The sequence below is a fragment of the Neopelma chrysocephalum genome, unplaced genomic scaffold (genome assembly GCF_003984885.1).
Source record: "Neopelma chrysocephalum unplaced genomic scaffold, ASM398488v2 Primary Assembly neopelma1_147, whole genome shotgun sequence".
NCBI lineage: Eukaryota > Metazoa > Chordata > Aves > Passeriformes > Pipridae > Neopelma > Neopelma chrysocephalum.
This window is the reverse complement of record NW_020897809.1, coordinates 13,040,567-13,057,479: the sequence shown is the minus strand read 5'-3', so window position 1 is coordinate 13,057,479 and position 16,913 is coordinate 13,040,567. Positions and strand designations below refer to the sequence as shown.

The 16,913-nt window shown below is 46.3% G+C and overlaps 1 protein-coding gene across 3 annotated transcripts in view; it reads left to right on the top strand.

Moving 5' to 3' along the window:
• Nucleotides 1-6,992, top strand: part of FRMD4B (FERM domain containing 4B) — an 82,398-nt gene extending 75,406 nt beyond the window's left edge. For all 3 annotated transcript variants that reach the window (XM_027700599.1, XM_027700600.1, XM_027700601.1), the window contains 5 exons: nt 922-1,069; nt 1,520-1,645; nt 2,321-3,126; nt 3,687-3,819; nt 5,395-6,992. In XM_027700599.1, coding sequence (XP_027556400.1) covers nt 922-1,069; nt 1,520-1,645; nt 2,321-3,126; nt 3,687-3,819; nt 5,395-5,515 — 1,334 coding nt within the window. In that variant the 3' untranslated portion in view covers nt 5,516-6,992. The remainder of the gene's footprint in view (nt 1-921; nt 1,070-1,519; nt 1,646-2,320; nt 3,127-3,686; nt 3,820-5,394) is intronic.
• Nucleotides 6,993-16,913: the final 9,921 nt, after the last annotated feature.

Below are 16,913 nucleotides of genomic sequence, written 5' to 3'. Positions count from 1 at the left end.
ATTAACACTGTTGACATTTATCCGTTCCCTAGTGAGCTTGCATCTTGCTTGGGTTGGTGTTTGCTCAGCTTACTCATTTCACACACACACCCACAGACACAGACTCACGCCCTGTTCCACCAGGTGGAAAGGTCTTGGCTTACCTCTCCCTTAAACTGGCTAATCATCATTTGGGGACAAACATTATCTAAATTATTACTCACTTTTCATTTGGGCCTGATTCTGATCTCACTTTGTCCCAGTTTTACACTAATACAACCCATCTGGTGCTTTACAATTGAGTTACACCTGATTCCTGCTTGTACAAGTAGAAGTAGAGCCAGGCTTGTGAACATGTTCTCTGTGATGCTCGACCTGCATTTATATGTATTAGTTGGAGTTTCCTGTTGGCTCTGTCGGGACCTGAGTTGTGCCCTAAGCAAAGTGAGAACAAGGATCAAACCAGCATCTTCCCAGTTGCCTTCAGCCAAATGTGTCTGTCAGTTGTCTTTGCTCATTCAGTCGCTTTTGAAGTCAGTCCCTTTTAGGTTTTATTTCAAAACTAATTCTTAAAATGTCATTTTCAAGTAAGAGTTGGAAGGTGAGGGATGGGAACTGGTCTTTGCAGAGGCTAAGCTTGCCTGCTTGGCCCTGGAAAGGATTGCTCTGCAAACAGAGTTTTTTCCAAGGAAGTTCCATTTTGTGATCTGGCACAGCCCCAGGCTCTCCGTAGGAGTTGGTGGTGCTGGGATCTGTAGGAGCCTCCACGATGTCCTGTCCGTGTGCAGTAGAGCTCAGTGCAGGCAGGAGAGCCTTTCTAGACCCACAGCTTCTGCCCTTGTCTCTGAAGTGCAAAGTACTTCTCCTTGGGGGCCACGGATTTGTAGACAGGGCAAAACCACCAAGGATTTTGCTAACAAAATACATATTCCTTTCCAACAGTCAGTGAATCGCTTCCTGTGGCAGCACAGAGGCCCAGCTCTGCGCAGCTTTCTCCAAGACTTCCTCCACCAAAGTCCCTCGGGGTGGAGAGAATTCATCTCAGAAAGTCATCCATAAACGAGCAGCTCTTGGAAACCAGACACTCCAGGTAGGCACATCTTGCTGCTGCTGCAGTGCAGGTGGAGAACCTGCTGGCACGAGCTCCATCCTGCCCCTGCCCAGCCCCTGCCACTGCAGAACACTGCTCCCTGGGAAGTTCAAAAGTCAAATTATAGCCATATGTAACCATTTAGCTGTGATATACTTCATTTTCAAACTCGATTCCTTTGCTTCTCTGTTGCCTGCTCTGTCCCTTCTCCTTCCTGCTTCTGCCCTTTGGCAGCAGCTTTTCCTACCAGTCATCCCGTGAGGACCAAGAAGGGGTTGAATTTTTCTTCCTTTTTAACAACTTTGTTCTTTACACAGGGAAACACATCCAGTTATGCCCTTCCCCATTTGCTCTGCCTTTTGGGTTTTTTTTTATCTTCAAGACTTTGGAGCTCATGCTCAACGTGGTACAACTTGTGTTTAACCTAACCGGGGTTGTCTCCTGTTACAGGGACGTGCTCTCGACCCACAGCAGCCCTTACCGGACACTGGACCGGCCGCCCCAGCCCCACGGGGGGAGGAGCATGCCCACAACCCCTGTGCTCACACGAAATGCCTACAGCAGCAGCCACTTACAGTAAGGGACCTTTGCTTTGAGTGCCACGTCCGTCTTAGGCAGCAGAAAAATAAAAGGGAATGGTGTTAACAGGGTGAAGGGTCCTTTGCCATACAGCTTTCCCTGCTGTGTGGGGCCAGGCTCTCAGTGTTAGTGCCATTACTGTGGGAAGAGAACTGCAACGTGAGCTCACCTGTATTATTAGACAGCTGAGAATCCACGCTGGGGAAGGAGGCATGCTGTGAATCTTCCAGTGTTATCAAGAAAGAGCCCAGGGTTGGTTTGTTTGGGGTAATGCAGCTTTGGGAGATGGAGCCACAGGAATCCCGCCTTTCCATGTTCTCCTCCTATCTCGTTACTCGTGTAGGCTTTACCTGCTTAAAAACTGAGGGAGCCCTCCTGTAAATCATTACCAAATGCGTGTTTGTGACCTTCGCTGTGTGTACCCCTGTGACAGATTAACCTTGCTCACTGTGACAGATTATTATGTGAGAGATCTCCTAGTGTTGCAGCAGATAAAAAAATTCAGCCAAACTGAGTTTCTTGCGGTGCAGATATCCTGTGAGGAAAGATAAGGCTGGGTTCGTACTGTGCTTGGATCGGGGAGGCAGCTGACATGTCCGTGCATGCTCTCTCCAGCTCTGTGTGTATGGTTGTGTGACTGCCTTTCGCCAACCAACATCTGTGTTGTTTCAGGCCAGATGTTTCCCCACACCACTGCCGGCAGCGCAGCGGAAGTCTGGAATCCCAAACCCACCTGCTCTCCGAGACTCCCGCTGAAAAGTCAGCCTTCACCCTCTCCAAGTCCCAGCGAAGCAGCAGCACAGAGATCCTCGACGACGGATCATCCTACACTAGCCAGTCAAGTGCAGAGTATTACTGCGTGACACCCACTCCCAACCCGTATTACACTACTCAGACACTCGACAACAGGACCAGGGGTCGAAGACGGTCAAAGAAACATAATATTTCCGCTGCAAATTCAGGGAGTATGCCAAACCTCGCCCATAAGGATGTCCGCAATGGTGTCTACCACAAAAATCAGGAGCAGCCTTCCTCTAATTACTATATTTCTGGATATTCCCCGTACACCGAGCCCGACGTTTATTACAATGGAGGGTATGTCTATGAGAGTGACACGGAGGGGCAGTACAGTGTCAATCCCTCCTACCGCTCATCGGCACACTACGGATACGACCGTTACAGGGAATTCAGGGCTTACCACGAGGACGAAGTGGACAGAGTACCACACAACCCCTACGCAACCCTGCGGCTTCCCAGGAAGCAGGTTGCTAAAACGGAGCACATAACCAAAAACATTCACAAGGCCTTAGTAGCAGAGCACCTCCGTGGTTGGTACCAACGTGCCTCCAGCCAGAAGGAGCAGGGTCACAGCCTGCAGGCAGGCTTTGAGTCTGACAGAGGGTCTCAGAGGAGTTTGGGCTTTGCTGGTCTGCAGACGCCGTGCTCTCCGAGCAGTCGGGTGTCGTCTTTCTCTTCAGGTAATGTCTGTGCTGAGTGTTTTTGTAAGTCCCTGCTGTGCATTCAGTTCTGCCTCACTTTGCTGCCTAAATGAAGTCAGAGTTAAAGCCAGGCTAGAGAGAGCTCTGTCTTGAAAGGTGGATGAGGAACCGAGTAAGATCTTGTTCCATTCTTGGGAAGAAAGTCTTGATTGTTGCCTTCTCCTAAGGGTAAAAACTGCCTTTTGCCCTTTGAAAGCTCAGTAATCCAGAGAGGCACAAAGAGCCAAATGTGTTTCAAAGAGGTGTATTTACCAACTAGAAGCAATGTGCAAAACTTCACGCCATGTAAATGCAGTGGCTGTGATGGCTTCCAAAACACAGTCCAATGGACACCACCGAATGGGTCAGAAGGTCTTTCTAAAGAGGTTCCCTGGCTTCAGGACACCATCTGTACTTTCCTCCCTGTTTTGTGTTTGCGTTGTCTGCATGAGTGTCCTGCAAAAACCCACGGAGATCACTGATGAGAGTTGTCTTGTCTCAACTGATTTAGCTGGAGAAACATCTAATTTGTTGTCATTATTTTTTTTTTAATTTAACAGCATCTTCTGCAAACACTGCTGGGAACTGGAGAAACCCGGTTGCACTGGGACTTTCAGACTACGATACGTTGTCTCATTCCTCTTATGCCAGCTGTTATGGGAATGTTTATGGCAACCTTCCTTTGCAGAGCAGGTGAGTAGAGTATATTTAGGTTTTCTGCCCTTCCTCCTGCATTTCACAGGCTCTTAAAACTTCTGAGAAAATCAGCTTTATTTCAAAGAGCCAGGGTGAAGAGTACTTGTAAAACTGGCGTCTTGAGAGCAGGTTTTCTCTGTGTGGAGTAGATCAGCTGTACCATCACTAACTGTACCACTGACTCTCAAGGAAGGGGGGAGCAGTCATAGTGAAGGATGAACTCATTGGTTGCACAGACTTTTCATCTGGCTGGTACTGGACCATCACAGATCTCACACTCCCTGGTGACTGTGATGCTCTGAGCAATGTTATGGGCAGAGCACCCGCTGAGCCCAGTCCCTCTCACTGCCTGTGTTGGGGGGGTCTCTCCTGCACCCCATCAGCAGTTTGGCAGCACATAATCCTGCTGGGTTTTTGAAGATGTAGTGCTTATGCTGATGAACTTTTGGAAAAACAAGGAGAGGAAGCAGCTCTTTGCAGCCTTATGTCTTAGTGCTGGCATTCAAAGGCAATACCACCTCTACCAAGAGCATCTCCCTTGGCAGAGCTGGACCCAGGAGCTGGGGGAACCTGCTGCTGCTTGCAGAGCCCCCCTGCTCGTGAGGGCTTTCCCAAGGGCTGCAGGGAGCCCAGGGTCTGCTCGGGCCTTGCAGGAATTCCTGCGACTCTCTCGCTGTTTCTACTTGGCATTTTCTTATTCCCCCCCCACTATAGTAGGCTGTCTGTTGGCAATGAGGACAGAGAGCTCCTGCCCTGGGGAGTGACTCTGCCCCCACAAATGCCATCACATTTAAATACACTTATGCAAAGTGGAGCCAGCCGTAGTAAGTACCCCACCCCCATGTGTGCCTCCTGCTTTGTGGGTTGCAGTTTGTGCTGGCTGCCAGACAGACTTGTGTGAAAATACTGAATTTTTAATTTTGTTTGTTTTAAAATAAATGAAAGTGTAAGAGAATATGTAAAAGCTGCTGCTAGATCCTTTTTTTTTCCTGAGCGAAATGCTATGGGCTGTTTTATTGCAGTGATTTAAAATATCTACAGCAACAGTGGTTAAAAATACAGTTCCTACTAATTTCTTAATTTCCTATAATTGGGGTTTGAAAATTTGTCTTATATTAGCAACTTGATCTAAATGAGGTATATTAGCTATTAATTTTCAATATTCTGAACCACTTGTCTGATTGTTCATCTGTTTTATTTTCTGCTTTAATATGATCATGGCAAACAAGCAATCAATATGTTCAATGGTCTTGACAGTGCTCAAGGCCAGGCTGGATGGAACACGGAAGGTGTCCCTGCCCAGGGCAGGGGGTTGGAACAAGATGATCTTTAAAGTCCCTTCCAACCCAAGCCACTCTGTGATTCTATGACAGTGTTGATCAGCTGAGGTGCCTGTTGCACACAAATTTTACTAATTACAGCACAAAAACTGTGTTTGGGTGTTTGGACCCAAATTACAGCGAGGTGAACTCACAATAACCAACATTGCTTTGAGCCCAAGGGAAGGTGCGTGAATTTGGGGGGGCCGGGGAAGACCCTCAGCTGATCCCTGGTGCCGTGTTTGTCTTACAGAACATACACGGAGCCGAGCCAGCTGGGAGCTGACGACGAGGATCGGTTGGAAGGAGACTTGCCCAGCAGCGAGCAGAGGTTGTTCTGGCACGAGGACTCCAAGCCCGGGACGCTGGTGTAGCCCACCCGCGGCCCCACATTCCTACCCCCGCGTGCCTTGCACAAAACGCTGTGACTCCGAGGCGGATCTCGGGTGGAACTCCCAAACTGAACAAAAAGAGGAAGCAGGCTGTTTTCGCTGGGAAAGATTAAAATCAGCATTAAGAGGGACTGTAGCAAGCTGACAAAAGTCTTACCATGAATGGCGTTTCTTTGTGAATCCGGACGGCCCACACGAGCCAGGGCAAGCCACAGTTCATCTGGGACTAGATGCAGCACTTGGTTGAAGTATTTATATTTAGCAAGCACTTTTTGGGAAGATTGGAAGATGTTGAAGGCAAACCTCAGAGGAAAAAAAAAATGTGAAAAGAAGACTGTGATGGAAAAACCGGGAATTCTAGGAGCACAATTCTGATGTCTGAAAGAAGAAGAAGAAAATGAAAATTTATTCTGCCATGGCTTATGATGACCTGGAAGGACTTTCATAGGCTTATGAAGGATAGATACTGTGTGTGTGAGTGAGGCAAAGGGTGACTGAATCAGTATTGGAACATTAGTTGAAGGGTTTTTTTTTTTTGTTATGGAGGTTTGAATGAGTTTATCCAGTTTTTGAGGTGTTGTTAAGAGTGTTTGTTAGCACCACAAGCAAGTTCTGGAAAGAAAACTTGCTGACACAATATGTCGTGTAAAACTGTAGGCGATTGTGGATTTTGGAAACAGAAGCAGTAAACTTTGAACTCTCTTTTCCATGATAAAGCATCATTAATAACGACACATTTAATGACCTTTCCATGGTACAACCGTGTGGAGAACTAGGCAGATTTTCACAGTGGCTGCATGGTGACCCCCGTTCATCGGGTGACAATTCCGTGTTACTCTGTCACAGTGGATCGAGGATCCACGGTGGGGAGCTCCAGTGATCACACAGGGAACAATTTGGTAGTAATGGCCAGTATTTTAAGGTGGATGCAAACACAAACAGCCAAGTGGGTGCCTTAAAATGAGGGGCATTAGGATTGTACCACGAGCCATCTGAACTGCCAGGTGCGTTGCGAAGTCACTAAGTGACAGAACAGCATTTTCACAAAACCATTTGTGTAGGGGGGGAAAAAACGTGACTGCAGTCTTGACTGAAGAGGGATAAACCTACCTCACATCATCCACCTGTAGGAACAAATTGGCATGGGTTATCCTGCGAGATTCCCAATGACTCGTCTGCATACGGTAAAATCTCTCTCGTTTCTCAGCTGTACTGTGCTTCAGGATTCCAGAAATGGTGCTCTTTTGTTCTTTTATACAAAGGATTAGTTACTCCTTGTTCATATTGTGAATAGAAAAGTTTCTGATAAACTTTTTTGACGTTTTTTTACCAATATTCCAGAGCATGTAATATATACAGGAGGACACACTTGTTAAGCTGGTACTTAGTCGTTTGTATTATTAGAGTCGCGATTTGGAATTAAACAAACAAAAAAACAAAATAAAAAATAACTTATTTCCTTGGTTTTGCATATTTGTATAGCCTTCTAGAAATGCGAAAGCTCTTTTTGCTTATTCTTTTACTACTTCTGAATTTTTTAGACCTATTATTTTGTATAGGTCAATAAACTAAAAAGTGTGCTACCAAAACCACGTCAGCATTCCTCCTGTTTCTCCTCGAGTGCTTGGAAAACTGCAGTGTGTGTTAATTTGAGGGCTTTAAAGTAAATCCTCATGGTGTGATTTCTTTTGGCCTGTGGTGTTAGGTTGGGTGCAGAGGGTCAGTGGCTTCATCTGAGGGAAGCTTTTCCCAGGACACTTCAGAGACTCCCAAAACACATCTGTAAGTCAGAATTTCTGCCTCTCCATCAGCTATCCTGAGGGAGCCAAGCTGGGCTCACTCAGCATCCCCATGGGAGGGTCACAATCCCTGGGACCTGCTGCCCAGCCCCAGCCTGGAAGTGGTAAAAGAGACAGAGGTGGCCTCACGTTGTTGAAAATACTTCTTGCTTGTCTGTCCTTGCACCTAAAAATTGCCACAGCTTTTCCCAGCTGGAACATGGCTCTTGGGATTGTGTTGCTCATCAGCTTGGTCCTCTTTTGAGTTTGTGCCCTCTGAGATGCCCACCTTTCGGTAAGAGTGACTTGTCTTCTAGATGTACAACTGCTTCTGCACCCAGGTCACCCAGCAGTTGAGGTTGTTTAGTCTTGCTGTCCTCTCTCCAGAGTTAATTGTCATTCCTTACTTTTTGTGACATCCTTAAACTTCACAACCACCATTGAACTTTATTCTTGTTTCCAGGTTGCTGGTGAAAATAGGTATTAACAAGAACTTGCAGGCGCTCCCAATAAAAATACCCCCATGTCGTCATACTTTTCCATTTCTCCAAGTAGTTTTTGTGGTTTGTCTGTTTGCAAATTCTTCATTCATTGACTCATGCTCCTGGCTGCTGTAAACTGTCAGAGCTTTGAGCAAGAAGCTGAGTGGTCCAAAGTCCAGTTCCTTACTTAGAGCTCATGGCATCAGTGGCAATTATTTATCAACCTGCTTTGAAACCTTCTCATTTAAAAAGGAAATGAGGTGTGTAAAGAAGTGTGTGCCCCATTTGAAGTATTGTTTCCATTCCTTTATTTTAGTGGTGTAGCCATTGAGTTTTGTGTTGGCTTTTCCATCAGTGATCAGGATTTAGCTCAGCTCGACACATCCTTGTTGGCACAACTCTGGCACTTGGCCTGGCCTCCCTGCTTGCTGGGACAGGACCAGGATGATTTTGGATGATATTGTTGAGAAGATGGGAGTTTGAGGTGGGTTAGGGTGTTGAGGATGGTTTGCTGTATTTGGGGGTATTGGGTATAAAACCTCTAGGGCCAGAGTTCAGAGCCTGATTGCAATTTCCAGTAAGCAAGAGCTGAGCTGCAGAGGAGCTGGAAATGGAAGTGGAGTGGTGGCAGCTGCAGCACTTGAACCCCTTTTGTCATTCTCTGCATGCTTGGCCCTGCAAGAGTTGTGTTCTTAGGAACTTTTATGAAGGGCAGAAGTACAGAGTGAAGGAGGCCCAGATGAGGAATAAATAAGAAGTTCCAACTTCTCTTTCTCAGATGTTGCATAGAGTCAGTCTTGGGTGGCACTGGGAAGGAGAGGGAAGGCACAACATCCCCCTGGCACCTCCTGCCCATCACCAACAAGGGATCTGGGGATGCTGGTGATATCTGACTTGTGCCAGTTGTTCCCCAGGACCCTTAACTTTGCCTTTTGATGACCTCCAGTTTGCTTTGTTGCATTTCTGGAGCGATGTTTTGATACACATGTACCGGTGTTCCCAGAGACCAGATCTGTGTAATGCAGCTAAAGAGGTAATAAAGACATACTTGTAATCATTATCTTATTTGCTCACAGCTGAAATACAAATTGCCTGTGCTTTGTTTGAATTCCTACCTCATCTGTGTGTTTTGCTGTGTGACCACAACCTTCCTCAGCAGGATAACTGAGGACACCTAGTGCCTGACCCGCAGCGTTGAAGACAAGAGCCTCCCTGCCTCTGGTGCTCCTCTGGAATCCTTCCTGCCTCTTCCAGTGTGAAGAAATATCTAAAAATTCTTATTTGGTATGATCAGAGCAAAGCCAAGAGGTGAATAAGGTGAAACACCAGACCCACAGGGTTCAATTTACAAACATCTCTCTGTTCAGAAGGCAGATGCTGCTGATGGGAGTGTGGAGGGGAAATAAAACCCCACTTAAATCTGGATGTAATGGAGCGTTTCCAAGTGCTTTTAGTTAAAGGATGAAGAAGAATAAAACCCAGTTCTTGCCAGGAATTCTTAAAAAGGCATTAGGGCACTAAGCTAAAATAAACCATGCCTCATGTTTTTAATTGCTGTCTGGTTTTTCTCTGCTGTTTTGAACAGAAATACTCTGAGATGTGGGAGGACATTCCTGCAGTGCAGGGACCATTCGGGGCAAGGCTCAGGCCAGGATCCCCATCCCTGAGCACAGGCAAACCTTTAAAGATCACAAATCTTTAAAATTCAACCCAGTATATTTAGGTAAAACTTGTTGGCCAAAGTGACTCAATGTGTAATGTGACTCTTGCAGGTTTCTGTTGACTTTTCATTTATGATCTTAAACTTTTTCAGCATAAGTGTGAGCAATGCAGCAGCGATGTTTACAGCTCCTGGGTGGGTGAGAAGCCTCCACCATGGCCCATCCCATCCCAGAACATTTGTAGGAAACCCTATAAAGACTGAAGGTTGCTCCATCTCCTGGGCATTGGGATCAGTGCAGGGAGCCTGGGGAGAAGCTCCTATCACTGCACTTGCTGGCACTGTCTGGATAAGTTAACCCCACTACTAGGAAGATTCCTGCTTTCTGCACTATTCTTCCTTCTCCTTTGTGCTTTTCTGTCATATTTAATACATTTCTGAGGTAGAAAGGTGAGAGTTTCAGGTATAGCAAAGCCTCACACAAACTTTTAATTGTGTTTATTTATTGGTTATTAATTTAAGTTCAGTTATCTGTTTTCCATGCATTTCTTTTTTTCCTAGGGATCTTGTGCTAAGGAAAACATTCCATGGCCTTAGGAATATTGTCTTGTTGGTAACAGAAACTTCCTGCAGTGGTTTTCAGATTACTTCTGTCACTTTTTGAAGCTGTTAGAGATAAATACAGCAGGGAGGGAAAATATATTTTATTTTGCAAACGTGTGAAGAGGTAGAGCTTTGTTTGCTGCTTCTAACTGTGCTATGCTGGGCATTGTGTCTCTCCCTGACTTATCCCTTGTTCTTGTGCTGAAGGCACCAGGCTGTTGGCACCGACTGCTTGGAGAGCCCAGCATCGATCCTCAGATCAGTCAGGGATAACCTGACTGGTTATCAAGGGAGGCAATGAACATGGTGTTTGTGTAGAGCCAGGGAAGGGGACCTACAGCTCTAATTCGGGGACAGCCACATATTCCCGCTTAAGGCAGCCTTCATCAGAATCAGTTAGCACTTGAATTTCTGTAATCTGGGTGACTGCATATGTGGGTGTTTGCTCTTCACCCAAGCAGTGGGAAAATGGACCTTCATCCTGACATGGATGGAGTTGCCAGGGGAAGGGCTGCACATGGCATCTGTTCCTGATTTTAGGTATGAACTTGGTACAATGGATTTTGTTGTGGCTGGTGGTTCTGGTGACAGTCATTGCCCACAGTGATGTGTGGTTGGGACACTTTTGTAGCTCTCTAAGCCTGACCTCAGCATTGTGACCTACTGGGTGGGACCACAGAGTTGATCCCCCCCACAGACCTGGACAGAGGAAGCAGAGGCAATGTTTTCTGTCTTGGCATCCTCCTCTTTTCCCTCCTGTTCAGCTCTGTCCTCCACCTGCCCTGTCCCATCACTAACTGGCCAAGTGCCCTTGCATGCCAGGGCAGTGTATCCTCAGCTTTCCAAAGAAGACCCCTATCTGGTGCTCAACCCTTTGCACTGTCTGTCAGGACCTCCCCCTTCCCCTCCAAGGTGTTAGACCACGTGGATTATTTCCCAGCTCAGGATTTATCATCAAAGATAATTACCCTGCGTTCTGACTGAGCAAGTCAAATCTGAGGTGGCATTTCCTTCTTGGAAGAAGAAGGGATAGCGTGAGTTGTGATCGGTGCTGGCAGCCCAGAAGGACACATGACACAGATGTCAGGGCCTTAGTGACAGTAGCAAAACCTTTAACCAAGAAGCACCTCCTTGCCATCCATCCAACTTCGTTATCCCTGTCTGCCCCTCACAAAGGGATTCACCATAAATCCTTCAGCAAGTCCTTGTCTGTAGAGGGATGTGCTCCATGTCCCAGGACATCTCCTGCCCGGCTCACGCACAGCAGGCATGAGTCTCAATTTATATTTAATCATTAGAGTGTCATCAAAGAGCTGCAGATGGAGAAGAGTTTGCAGCCAGCCAGGGCTCAGCTGGAGTAACTCTAGAAGAAATCCTTCCACCTGTTCAGGGGCTGAGGTTAGGGAAGGACATGCCCAGTGTGTACGGAACAAGCTGGCCACGTGGCCTTTTCAGCATCACTGCCCATGGGCACATTTTGATGGTGGGATGACACGAGGTATGGGGCTGTGATGGCTTTGGATGCTGTAGAAGAAAGATAAGGTTTAGTTTAATGTGAAGGGTGACACTGTTTCCTCAAATGACTCTTGTTTCTCATCTGATCTGGCTTGTGCTGAATTCAGGTTTCATATAAATGTGGAGGTGATTGCTCCTTCCAAAGGTTATGAAGGTGGTGGTGCTCCTCAAACAGTCCTTGGTGTTCTGTTATTGCAGTTCTGATTTAACAGTCCTGCCATGCAACGTTGGAAGGGAAACTATGGATTTGGCTTAAAAACGGAGGGAACATTTTAAAATTTAGTTCTAGCTACTGGTTTTAGTATGAGGCGTTTATCACTCCTGAGGCTCTGCCATGCAAACCCAGAGCATAGATAAATCATAGGAATAAAGGTAGAGTTAGCAGTAAATAATTGCTGAATTGCACATGCTGCCACAGACAGGTTCTTACGCAGTTTTCGGGGAGATGAATGTCTTCTCCAAGGGTCTGAGCTTGCATTTCTGATGGAAAATATTGCATCTCTGAGCCTGTCTTGCACACAGACTTGGAATAATAAGCCCTCACTTAATAGTAAATATGTAGGTAAATGTCCTGTGTAATGCCCATGGGTGGTGTGAAGTTCAGCACCATGTTTGCCTTGTGCTCTGTGAGCTCTGGCCTCAGACAGGAGCCAGTGCTGCCCCAGGGACTCTGTCCCCAGGTGATCCCTGGCACAGGAGATTGGTGTCCCCCTTTGATGGCCATAACCAGCATCAGCTCTGTCCCACACCATGGGAAGACACATGGAGGCAGCTCAGGGCACATTTTGGTTTTGCCCATTGGTGAAAAGTCCCAGGCAGAGCCACAGCTCAGTCCCTGAAGTTGTGGTCAGACAATCAACATCGTGAATCGCCTGCTCCCCATAAAATAACAAAATTCCTCGTGGTCTGTCACAGTCTCAGTTTGATTCACCACAGGCTGGTTTTCTCTTTTTTTGGCAGCTGTTTAGTGCCATGCTTTGGGAAGAAGAGGTAATGAACCACCACCCAGGGATGAAAACATTCAGGTATTTGGAAGTGCTTTACCAAGGTCACCTAAATAACACAAGCTGGGAAAGTAAAATACCAAGTTAGCAGTAACTAGTGCTGAGTATTTCAGTGTTTTGCCCATGGTTGTGCTATAAATGATATCTGGGAGTAGAAACCCTCTCCTGTAGCCACAGCCCTGCTTCTGTAACTGAGCATGGTGGAGAACAGCAGCCTGTCCCCTCTGGCTGTGCTGGAGGTGCTGCTCCAACCACTTTAAAACGTGGTCAGTAAAAAAAAGAGCATATCTGTATTGGCAGGGGAATGGTGGGGAAGGCACAGTGTTGTTCAGTGGTAAATCAGCACAGAAACTCAGGCTTTGAGGGTGAAATTGGGAACATGTTTTGGCTCTGAATGGGGCAAATGTTTGCCCTGGGTCAGCCCAAACCCTCAGGACCAGCTCAGCTGCCTGTTGTGTCACCCCCAGACCCCCACCAGCAAAATGTCAGTGCCAATGTTCATATGTGGGGCTGATTCCTGCCACAAAATCATGGGGGTTTTGATGATACTTCTTAAATGGTTTAAAACAGTTGAAACTATGTAGAAATCCATCTGCTAACTATTTAACCCTTTTTGATGCAAAGCAAGACATACACATCTGACCTGCCCATGGTTTTCCCTGTGGGATTACTTGGACACACCAGTGTGGGAGGTGAGTGCCCTGCCCCAGGCTGAAATGTTATTTCCTTAATTTTTGACATGACCAATGTCTCCATTCTCCCCTTCTCTCCCTACACATATTAACATTTTCTCTTCCCTGTAATAAGGAAAGTGGATGATGACAGAGGTGGTTTTCTACTGCATAGGAAGGACCCACTGTAGCTGCTCTGACTTCACTAAAAATGGAAAGTAAAAAAAGAAAAAAAAAATCGAAAAAAAATCACCAACTTCTTTTTGGGGGCCAAATTAGAGACATCCAGGTTCCACTGAAACAGGAGGTGAAACTCCACTTGTTTTTCCACAGCCGAAGGAAATCATCAGGCCTCAACACAGTGAGATGTGGTGATTCCTTGACCTGGGGAAGGTGTGAGGGGCTTATACCCCCCTCCCTGCTGCTCCATCTTACCCTGGTGCCAGCTACTGCTGTGCCCGCTGCTTCACACGGGGGAGTTGCCTTTGCAGCTCCCTTACAAACTACTTGGGCAAGTACTTCAAAAGGCAGATGTCCTTACTCTATTTAAACAACAAACTTAATCCGATATATTTATATCTGTAAGGGTTTGGAGGAATGGTGGGTGTTTTTTTTTCCCTTGGTGTTTTTCCCACAGGGTGTCTCTCTATGATTGCTCCTGTTACTTAGTGGTTGTTATTGTTAAGATCCCATCATCTGACCCTTTATAATCCCTGTATTGCATTACACTGCATTGCTGGACATGCTTGGTGTATGCTACTGTTTGTTAATTTTAGATTCTCCCATCAGGCTGCGAGTTTCTTAAAAGTAATGCGAGGTTATGTTACACGGGCACACTCTGACTCTTTCCGTGGCACTTGGGTTGGTAAAATAGAGGGGAATAAATGTGGGGGGTTTATAAACAAAAAAAGTGAAAGCCAACATTATAGAAATTGCTCTCAAATATTTGGCACCAGCATGTGCCTCATCAATTACCTTAAAAATAGAACCGTTTTAGGCACTTAAAGCATGGGATGATGGGCTGCCTCATATCAAATGGTGGCACAGGAGTCAGGCACTCTTGGTATTTGAGTTAAGAGCTTGTCAATCTTCTTGCTTCCAAGGGAGATAGGCTGGAATTTTTGAAGAAAACATGCAAATGAGAAAAATCAATGGAGTGAAGCAATCCTGCCAGGAGAGCCTGCTGAGTTTCATTCCGGAGCTCATCCATATGTGAGCACCTGCCTTAGAAACAGCGAGTAGTGAGCAGGAATTGTTCATTACCGAGGGCAGACCTCTTCTTCTACCAGTTTGCTCCTAAAGTGCTTCTGTTTAACACTTGTTGGGTACCTACTTAGTGTGAATTTTGAGCTGCTACCTGTAGGAATTGCTTGTGATTGCTGCAGGTACCTCTTGTCTTCTGCTGGGGCTTTGAGTGCAGCTGCTGGCACAGCACAGCTCTGCCCTCTGGTAACAGGGCAGCTCATGCAGCAGCTTATTAGTCTGGGGATTCCTAAGCAAGTGTCAAACTGGTGTGAAAATAGCAAGTGCCACCCATGGAAGTGCCTTTCCTGCGTCAATGAAGGTTGAGGAACATGTGATTATTTTGGAAAGCTCCAAGGGGGATACCAACAGTTGTTATTGGGAAGAAGATGGGACTTTTGCCTTGAAAAAGACTTCTAGATCTGCCGTGAGCGTGTCCCCAGCCTGGAGGGTGTTGTTTGTTGCTCTAATGTGCTGTTTCCAGAACACCAAAACACTAAGCAGTGTGTTAGGAAAGGAAGTATGTCCTGAACATGTAATTTATGGAGGAGAGACCTAAAGTAGGCAAAATGTGATACCCACCTTGGAAATCTGTGGGATTAGCGCCCATGTCACCAGGAGAGGTGTCACCAGGCAGCTCCTCACTCTGCATCTGATGGGGAAGGCATCACTCTCAGTATAATGTTTCCTAATCGTGGTATTGACAAGTCATATATTTCTGTTCAGAAGAAAACTTGCTTTTTAAATACCCGGTAGTGAGTTCTCAGTATCCCTGTTTTCCTTCTCAGGAGGACTTCATGGGTTTGACCCTGCTTAACTTAGATGATCTGACAAGACCATGGCCCAGGATGGCCTGGCTGAAGAGCATGGAAATCCAAGAAGGTGGCATGGGGCTTTATTTCCAGTCAAGAAATTAGCAAGCGGTAATTAAGCACTGAATACACAACTTCTGTGACCCAAACTGCATCGTTTGGGAGAGTAACATACCAGCTACCCTGGAGCACTGATTTATTTGATAACATCAGGAAACTGTTTATGGACTCTATTATGGACAGCAAACCTGGGGGTTAAAGCTGCTAGAGCTGATAGATTGATGTGCAGGTCTGCTGTTGTGCTTGCTACTGCATAATATAAAACAAGGATAAGGATGCCCTCCAAAATACCAAAGGGGCAGATGGAGCCATTACATTCTTGGCTCGGGTTTTTATTATCTTTTCCTTTACCACTTACTTAGTGCTTAAATTTTTGCCCTCTTCCCTGCTGTGTAACAGCATGAATCAAACGAGGACCTTTGGATAATGGCCTTTTAATAGAGGTTAACAGGGCTTTGAACACCATGTTTCATGTTACAGAACACAGCAAAGAGAGACCATCGTCATGCAGAGCCTATTTTGCTGCTGGCAGACTCCAGCAGAGCGTGGTTGAGACTGCAATGAGAAATATGGCTTAAAAATTGGAGAGTCTTGGTTTCACAGCCTCTCCTCTGTGGTTTTGTTCCTATGGAAGTTGCATTTGCAGTTGCAAGGTGAGGATTTGATTTGACACCCCTGCAAAGAAAATTTGAAATTACGAGAGAAAATCTTGCTAATCCAATGAACAGCCCAAACTGTTCATTGCACCCTACTCTGCTGTTACAAAGCAGCCATGAGCACAGTGGTGTTGGAGGTGTGGCTTTCTGGTTTGCCACGTGAATTTAGAAGCCTATAAAATATTCTGAACAAAGAAGGAGGATGGAGGGGACACCTTATGAAAGAAAGGATTTTGGGTAGTTACATCAGGTCTACGACTATAGCAAAGTAAATCTTTGTAGTTTCTTCTTAATTCTGAAAAAAAATGGTAGAAAGTAGGAACAGGATGAAACTTAGATGAGCTGTCAACCAGGATGCTTTGACAGTTCAAATAATGTTCATGATGGAGACAGGCCAGTCGAGAAGCAGGGCATTGGGACTGTCCCTGAGCAAACTGGATGGAAGCAGGGCATGGATGTGCTGTGGGAAATGCTCCCGTTGGGACTGTTCAGGCTGGTTCAAAGGGCTGGAGCTGGTCCTTGCGTGGACCTCTGTCCCCAGGCAGGTGTGTGTTGTACCAAGTGTTCACCTGCTTTTTTCCATCTTGGAGGATTTTTACCTTAACCAGGATGTGGTGTTTGGGAGAGGTCATCAATTGTGGCTGGCTGCTCTCACACCAAAACCACCTGTGATGTCCAGCCAGGGTTTAGACCTGGCTAAAGGCAGTGCAGAGCCTGCAGTCCCTGGTGCTTTTGTGATAGATCAGAGACACCATGGATGCAGAGACCTTGTGCTGATTCTTCCCACAGGCACCTCACAGGTACCATTAACGTCACTCTGCCCACCTACAGCAATTCCAGCGTGGGGTGAAGTGAATGGCGCAGTGTCCTGGGAATCCTCTGGAAAATGGCTGTCCC